The sequence below is a fragment of the Microtus ochrogaster genome, chromosome 18, assembly GCF_000317375.1.
Source record: "Microtus ochrogaster isolate Prairie Vole_2 chromosome 18, MicOch1.0, whole genome shotgun sequence".
Lineage (NCBI taxonomy): Eukaryota > Metazoa > Chordata > Mammalia > Rodentia > Cricetidae > Microtus > Microtus ochrogaster.
The window spans coordinates 8,582,866-8,590,574 of record NC_022020.1 but is presented as its reverse complement, the minus strand read 5'-3'; the positions used below and the strand labels follow the sequence as shown (position 1 = coordinate 8,590,574).

Genomic DNA, 7,709 nt, shown 5'->3' with positions numbered 1-7,709 from the left:
ACCTCCCGTCATTGACGAGGATTCCAGTGTTTCACTTCCCACCATTGACGGGGATTCCAGTGTTTGACCTCCCATCATTGATGTTTCTTTCCAGTATTTCACTTCTACTACAACCATTAACCTTGGTCAAGGTGCCAAACTTTTTCGTTTAGACACACAAATGTAGTAACATCTTATTTGAAATCTTCCCTGAAATTGTGGAGGATTACATACATGTGGCCAAGACACCCACAGACCCAATATAAGTCAAAATAAAGAAATAAATGAAATGGAACTTAACTTCTGCCATCCCCTCTAACCCTACTCTGCTCAGGTTTGTCGGTGTTACTGTCTTGCAGGTCCTTCCCAGGGTGCTCCAGGTCCTCAGTATCCTAATTATCCTCAGGGTCAAGGTCAGCAGTATGGGGGCTACAGAGCAGCACAGCCGGGACCACCCCAGCCACCCCAGCAGAGGCCTTATGGGTACGACCAGGTAAGTTAGCTGTCCCCCTGCCCCCGTGGAGCCACCATATTGCTCTTCATCACCATGGACTTTTGTTGTTTGTTTTACTGATTTTTGAGTCAAGATTTCACTATGTTGCCCAAACTGCTTTTGAACTCATGATCCACCAGTCCCAGCTTCCAGGAAGTGGACTTTCAGGCAAGAGTTGTCAAGCCCCTTTCTTGTCTGCTAGTCACCGTCCCACTCCAAATAGTATAGCTACTTTAAAATAGTTTGGAATGCCAGCACTGTTCCATATCAGCTCCTCTTACTTGTGAAACAACTTGAAATAAGATACCAGCTCATTGTCCTTGGGCGCACTGTCCATGAGTGTTTCCCTGCTGTCTCCCATATTGTTGAGAGTGCATTTGGCCCAGGCCTTTCTCAGCTCTGTGCAGCTCACCTGGCACACCTTTGCTGTCAGAGCTCTTGCATTTGAACGTAGTCCTTCCGAGTGTGTCTATCATCACGTCTTTTTCTCTACCCTTAGATTTCAAATGTTGAAATTATCTTATTTATCTAAGTTTTCCTCTTTTCGATCAGACTTCTAAAACCTGTAGTGTGTGCCTAGGCACTTAGGAATGCCCCGTTCTCACTCTTTTGTTGCGGGAATGATTTATTGGCTGTTGACTGCTTCAGATTTGTGCATGGGTTTTCAGTGAGGATGTTTTGATAGGTTCACAACTTGTAAGGTACTAAATAGGGAGTGTAGAACATGGAATTGTATATAGTTATAAAGGAGGGCTCTGAGGCCAGTGTAGATGTTCTCATCCGAGGGACAGCCCAGATGCTGCATTAACTAGCGTTAGAACCACAGCGGTGGGTGCTTCCTGCCCTCCGTCAGCCTGCAGCCCCTCTTTCTTGTCTTTCAAGTAGACAAGAGTACAAGGGACTGACACACAGGGTAAGGGTGCAGAAGCCGTGCCTGCTTCTAAGTAGAGGAGGTTTAGAGGAGAGGGCAGAAGTTAAGTTTTATTTCATTTAGTCATTTATTTTGGCTTATATTGTGTCTGTGGGTGTTTTCCCACATGTATGTCTGTGCACTGTTTGTACGCAGTGCCTGTAAAGGTCAGAAGAGGGCACTTGATTCTCTAGAATTGCCCTTGTTAGGTCTTTAGGTCACTCTCCTACTTCTGCTATTGCAGCTCTTCCTTCTCAGTCCATCTGAATAGCTAGATGAGAGAGTTTAGGTATTTCATAAATCATTGAGCAGTCCTACACAGAACTCCTGTTGATCTGTACTTGCTAGATTAGAGTGCTTAGGGATCTATGTAAGTCACTGAGAAATTCTATACCTATTGATCTGCTGGGTTTTTTAAATTTGTGTGTGGTATGACATTTGTGTGTCCATTTACTGGGGCAAGGTCTTTCACTTGAGCCCAGCGCACTCCAGTTCCTCTGTCTAGGTAGCCAGCTTGCTGTCGGACCCTTTGTTCCTTGGGTTCTGGGGCTCCAGGTGTGCAGCCGTGCCTGTCCAGCGTTTGCTCTGTTTATTTTTGAGAATGGGTGAAAGAATGAAAACCAAAGCAAGTTCTTCAGCCATATAATCGTCATGGCAGTTTGTATGGTTCAGACAGATAAATTTACAGTGGGGCATTGAGAGTGAACACTCCACAGAGCATTCACGTTTTCGTCTCTGTAACCAGGGCTTGGATTGACAGCCTTGGCTCATCCTTAGCATATGTACCTGAACGTTGAGCTGAGCAACAAATCTCATAGCCTTTTTGTAAGAATGTATCTAGTAGCTAACTATTTTTTAAAACCTTCTCCTTTTCAAGTCAGCACTTCACTGCCACCCATTTGGCCCCTGGGTCTTCCTTCCTGGCTTAGACTCCATCCTGCTGTTCCCCACATAGGACCTGGAGTGACCTGTTAATAACAGCAGCCAAGTTCTGATACCTTCCCTCAGGGGTGGCTTCAGTCTCATGGAGGTCCCAGGAAAGATGACTTCTTTTCTGTCTCCTGCCATATAGTTCAGCACCGTGTATTACATCATGAATTGTTCCCTCCCTGCATTGGCTCTGGCTTCTCTAACATCATCAGGCCACCTCAGAGCCCTTTTGTTTGCAGCTCCCTCTGCCTGAAGCTGTCCCCTCTATCTGCAGTCCTTCCCAACTTGCTTTGGCATATGGCTGCAGTAGTGAATGTTGGTCACTGAATTACTTGGTATCCCTTTCTCTATTTTGAAATAATGAGGGTATTGACTGATGCCTGTAATCTGAGCACTGGGGAGATTGAGACACATGATCATCCTTGGGGACATAGTGAGTTGGAGGCCTGTTGTACATTAGACTGTCTCAGAAAACACAAACAAAGTAGCTTTCTTGAGGTTTAATTTACATAATTTACATTTAACAAACCACACATTTACTTTGTATAGTTTTATATTTTAAGTATATATGCCTATGAAGTCATCATCAAAATCAAAATAATGAAGTATTCAACATGCCCCAAAGTTCCCTGTGCCACCTTTGAAACGCCCGCTGCATTCATCCCTCCCTGGACGTCACTGATAGGCTTCTCCTCACTATAGAAAAGAATAGTTTAGACATTACCTCACTTCTTTACTTTTTATGTATTTTAAGTTTATTGATTGTGCGTGTGTGTGCGTGTGTGTGTGTGTGCGCGCACACACACATGCTCCTGCAACAGTGTGTGGAGGTAAGAGGACAGCCAGTGGTAGTCGGTTCTTCCTTCTGGGGGTCCTGGAGACTGAACGCCGTCATCACACTTGGCAGCAGGTACCACCTGCTAAGCCACTTTGCAGGCTGAGTTGATTTATTTGCCATAATTGCTTTGATATTTGCTCATATTGTAATAATAAGCAATTCTTTATAGCTAGCTAGTATTATGTGATAAGGCTTTCTATCCAACTTCAGCTAAAGTACCTGAACAGCCAGGTATTTTTCATCTAAATCCTAAGTATGGAAGGCACATGGTGGATGTGTGCTGGACAATGGCCTTCATCTGTCCTTGCAGCCTGGAAGTCCAGATAGTTACCAGGTGTCATTGCCTCCTAGGTGACGGCAGCCCAGTGTGCTAAAACAGACCACATGGTGCCTTCCCAGAATTTACATTGAGCAGGAGAGAGCATTGGAAACGCTGTTGAAAAAGCCTAGCACTTTTCCAGTCGAGATAGGTTTGCCTCCTGGCCTGTACCCACCAGTTACACAGAGCACAAGAAGCAATTGTATTCAGGACCACTTGACCGACAACAGAGGACAGCGGTCTCAGAATGAAGAACAAATTAGACTAGCCCTTTGGAAACTGTTAGTGAACGTAGCAGAAATAAATGACAGAGGTCTCTTCCTAGATAGAAAAGGAACTCCCTAAAAATTAGTGTAAATGAAAACCTTATTATACGTTTACTGATGTGTACATGCTCACATGTGCACACTGGCAGTGTGGCACACCTGTGGTAATCAGGTCATTGTGGGTTATTCTCTTCTTGCAATTCCGGATCCTGAACTCAGTCTTCAGGCTCCTTTCCAGCGACTTGTGCACAGTGTACTTCCATCATTAGAACCTCCCTGCACACACACACAGGGGACTTTTCCCACCAGTGTTGATATTGGGTGTGTTACAGTTAATCAATTAATAAGTTAACTTACTTACTTTGAAAAAAGGTGTCACTATATTCGTGGTCTCAAGAACTTCTAGGCTGAGCTGGGCAGTGGTGGCGCACGCCTTTAATCCCAGCACTCGGGAGGCAGAGGCAGGCGGATCTCTGTGAGTTCGAGACCAGCCTGGTCTACAAGAGCTAGTTCCAGGAGAGGAACCAAAAGCTACTGAGAAACCCTGTCTCGAAAATCAAAAAAAAAAAAAGAACTTCTAGACTCCTCTTTGGCCTCCATAGTGGCTTGGACTGCAGGCATAAACCATGGCATTCTGCTCATTGTGAAAGGCCTTTCTTGTGTCCTTGTTAGGGTCATAGCAGAGAGGTAGGATTAGTATAGTCCTGACGGAACTAGAGACCTGGTTGTGAGCTGGAGATGTCATTCACACTTTCTCAGTTTGTGGGTAAAAGAAACTGAGTCTTGGAGTCTTTTTAGACAAGGATAAGGTAGCAGCAGTTAGAACTTGAATTCAGTGTTGGGCTCAGGTTCTGTAACCTACGGCACTTAACTGCAGCACACCGACAATTACCCTTTACATTTTGTTTAATTTTTAGTTATGTATATTCATGCATGTCTGTGTGTGTGGGGGGGGTCCTATGTGTTTCTCAGAGAAACTAGAAACTTTTTTTGACTCCACTGGCCATTAGATCCACCTGCTCTTCCCCCGTCCCCATCCTAGGGTTACAAGCGTGTGCTACCAGGTCTGGTTTTGAAGTACTACTCCTTTCTGTAATTTAGGCTGTAAAGTTCATTTGCAGTTGAATATATCAGGAGAATTAGAGTGATAATACCTAATACATAAATGTTTGGATTTTTTGCTTTCCTGGTATGATGACTTTGAAATTACATTTGTAATATTTTGTCTTAAGCTAACTTAAGTCAAGGTCTTATCTAATTCTATTTTTAAATTTATCTTTTAGGGACAGTATGGAAATTACCAACAGTGAAGATGTCCTTACATTCCAGTCAGTCTCTGTTAGCAGCATACTGTCATCCTTCTGCACTGTGGACACCTGTGAAGGCTCCTTCCATTCCGCTGCCTAGCTTTTGGGAAAATCTTTGGCTAAGTGGCTGCCTTATCCCCAAGCAGCCTTTGTGGGTTAGTTTGTAAAGGCTTTGGTAGCTACCAGATACACCTGATTTCACATTTCTACTCTAGATGGCAACATTGGACAGAAAATGCATCAACATAAAATCATTTGCTGCGACTTCGGAACTGTTCCAAACGGACTGTCGCAGGCTGAAGGTGTCAACAGCTTTGTATGTTTACGAAGGTCAAGGGGGTTTCATACTTTTCCACAGATTATTTTGTAAGGGGGGAAATGTACACTTTTTACAGCAGCAATATTTTGTATATTATGTTTATTTTGTGTGATGAATATGCAAGGCGGTACACTACGCACTGGGCAGAATCAGAAACCCTGTTAATGTGGAGTGCAGTAGATGCTTGGTGGCTGTGGTGTCCTGTAAGACACAGTGAGGGAGAAGACAGAAGCACACCACATTACTGTTAGGTCTTAGAGGAAGTGCGCATCTCTCTTATATACCAGATTTGCAAGGGCACTGGGATACAGTTTTTAAGTACAAAGACAGTTTTTTTTAAAGCCTTCCAGTTTTGTGCATTAAAACCTTTTTGTAAAGATGACTTATAATACTGTTTGAAAATGCAAGGCAATAATTATGTTGCACCTGTGAGTGTTGGCAGGTTCGTGTCAGTGAAGTACGAAGCCTCTCAAACAGCAATAATTGAAAAGGAAGAAGCATTGGTCTTTACCTTGTTTGAGAATCAGGGAGCTTAGTGAGGACCGTCGACACTTTCTAACCACACCAAAGAGGACTCGGTGGTGATCTCATCATATTGTTTTTTAACATTAGTATAATTGGTTCATGGCACAGAATAAGAGTCCAGGAGACTTTACACACTTGTATTTTAACTTTCTTAATTGGGTATAAGTAAAGGGTATCTTCACGTTCCTCTCTCTTCCTCTTAGTTACTGTAACAGGAAAATGCATTTGATGGGGCATTTCTCATCTGTATGGAAAGCCTTGAGGTTGCATTTTACGGTTCCTTGTTTTTAAGCATGACATACATAATCATTATTTGAGACTGATTGTGTTAGCTGATTCGGGACATTGCACTGAGAGATTTCTAAGCACATCTGTTGGAGCAGACTCTGACAGCACCTAGCCCAAAGGTAAGTTGCGCTGTCCTCACACCTTTCTGTATCCAGGGAATAGAACAAACTCTTTTTAATTGAGCTAGAGTTTGCCACTTCTGCCTGGAAACAGAGCAGAGGGTGCTGTAAATTCGAAGATGCCAAGTACACTGTTCTCAACATACTGTAATCAAAGGAGGGGTTTCTCTGTGTCTGTGTGAGTGAGTCAGTAGAAAATAGGCATCAAGTCTGCACAGATAAGGCACGGGAAGCCTTGTAGTGATTGAAATGCTTATAGGTTCTGTGCCAGGCTCTCCACCACTGTGTACTTTGTTCTATTTAAAACTGTATCAACTCTAACGAAAGAATAAATTATTTGTGATTTTAATTTTCTCATTTGTTTCTTTAAATTAGATCTCTTTGACTCTACCATTTTGTCTGGAGACCATACTCTGGGTTTTATGTGAGTTAGTCCAGTACAAATAGACTGTATTTGTATTCTAGGACTGGATCAAAATTCTCTTGCCATGCCCAAGTTAATTAGAATTAACTGTTCGGTAATCAGCGTGTTGTGTAGGCTGTTTTGCAGAATTCTTTCTCTGAAAATGAAGTCCATGAGGCTATAATCAAGATGACTGAATTAGATAAATGAGGTGAGGAGACAAAATTGTGCTGATCCCAACCTGGTGGAGATACGTTATCTCATTTGAAATGAGCTCAGCTGACATTAAGAAATAATTTGTCTTGCCATCCCATCTTCTGTTGTCTTATTCTCCTTTAATGGAAACTAAAATTGCAATTTTAATAAGCAGAATTTCCTCCAGGACTTCCCTCCTGGAGACTGGTGCATTTGCAAGGCTTAATTGTTTTATACCAGTCCTATTTCGTACAAGTTGTTAATTGGTGGTGACAAAGATTACCTAACTCCTTTGGTACCTGGTAAGAACAATAGCTTCACCAGTAGCTTTTCTACCAAAGTTGACATTTTCATACAGAAAAAAAGTCAAAGTTTTATATTATCTAGTGAATAAATATTATAGCATCCCTTAAAATGCAAACAAGAGTAGTGTGGTTATTGATAAGGCTTTTCAGACATCAGTGTGCTGGTTCTATCGTGTGCAACTGTTGGTCTTATTCTTGAGCTCCATTTGGTGCACACTGGGCTTTAGTGACTTCAGGGCAGAGTGAAGTCAGGTCACGTGCTCCTGTGTGTGGTGGCCGAGCTCATCTCGCACACTCAGGGCAGAGCTGTGTTGTCTACACACCTTCTCACTAGCAGAGGCAAACGCCGTTCTGTTGCTCACAGCCATGTCAGTAAGGACCTGAGTGGCTTCTCGTTTTTACAAAAGTCTTAGACTTGGAGGAATTCTTTCTTTTCAATAGCAGCATTCAGTTAGACACCATCTCAGAACCTATATGTTCAGACTGCTGCCTTCCACAAAAAATAAAAAATTA

The 7,709-nt window shown here is 42.8% G+C and overlaps 1 protein-coding gene across 4 annotated transcripts in view; it reads left to right on the top strand.

Moving 5' to 3' along the window:
- The window catches only part of Ss18 (SS18, nBAF chromatin remodeling complex subunit), a 55,381-nt gene extending 48,739 nt beyond the window's left edge, over positions 1-6,642 (top strand). For all 4 annotated transcript variants that reach the window (XM_026783545.1, XM_005355782.3, XM_005355780.3 and 1 more), the window contains 2 exons: positions 339-472; positions 5,019-6,642. In XM_026783545.1, the coding sequence (XP_026639346.1) occupies positions 339-472; positions 5,019-5,045 (161 nt within the window). In that variant the 3' untranslated portion in view covers positions 5,046-6,642. The remainder of the gene's footprint in view (positions 1-338; positions 473-5,018) is intronic.
- Positions 6,643-7,709: the final 1,067 nt, after the last annotated feature.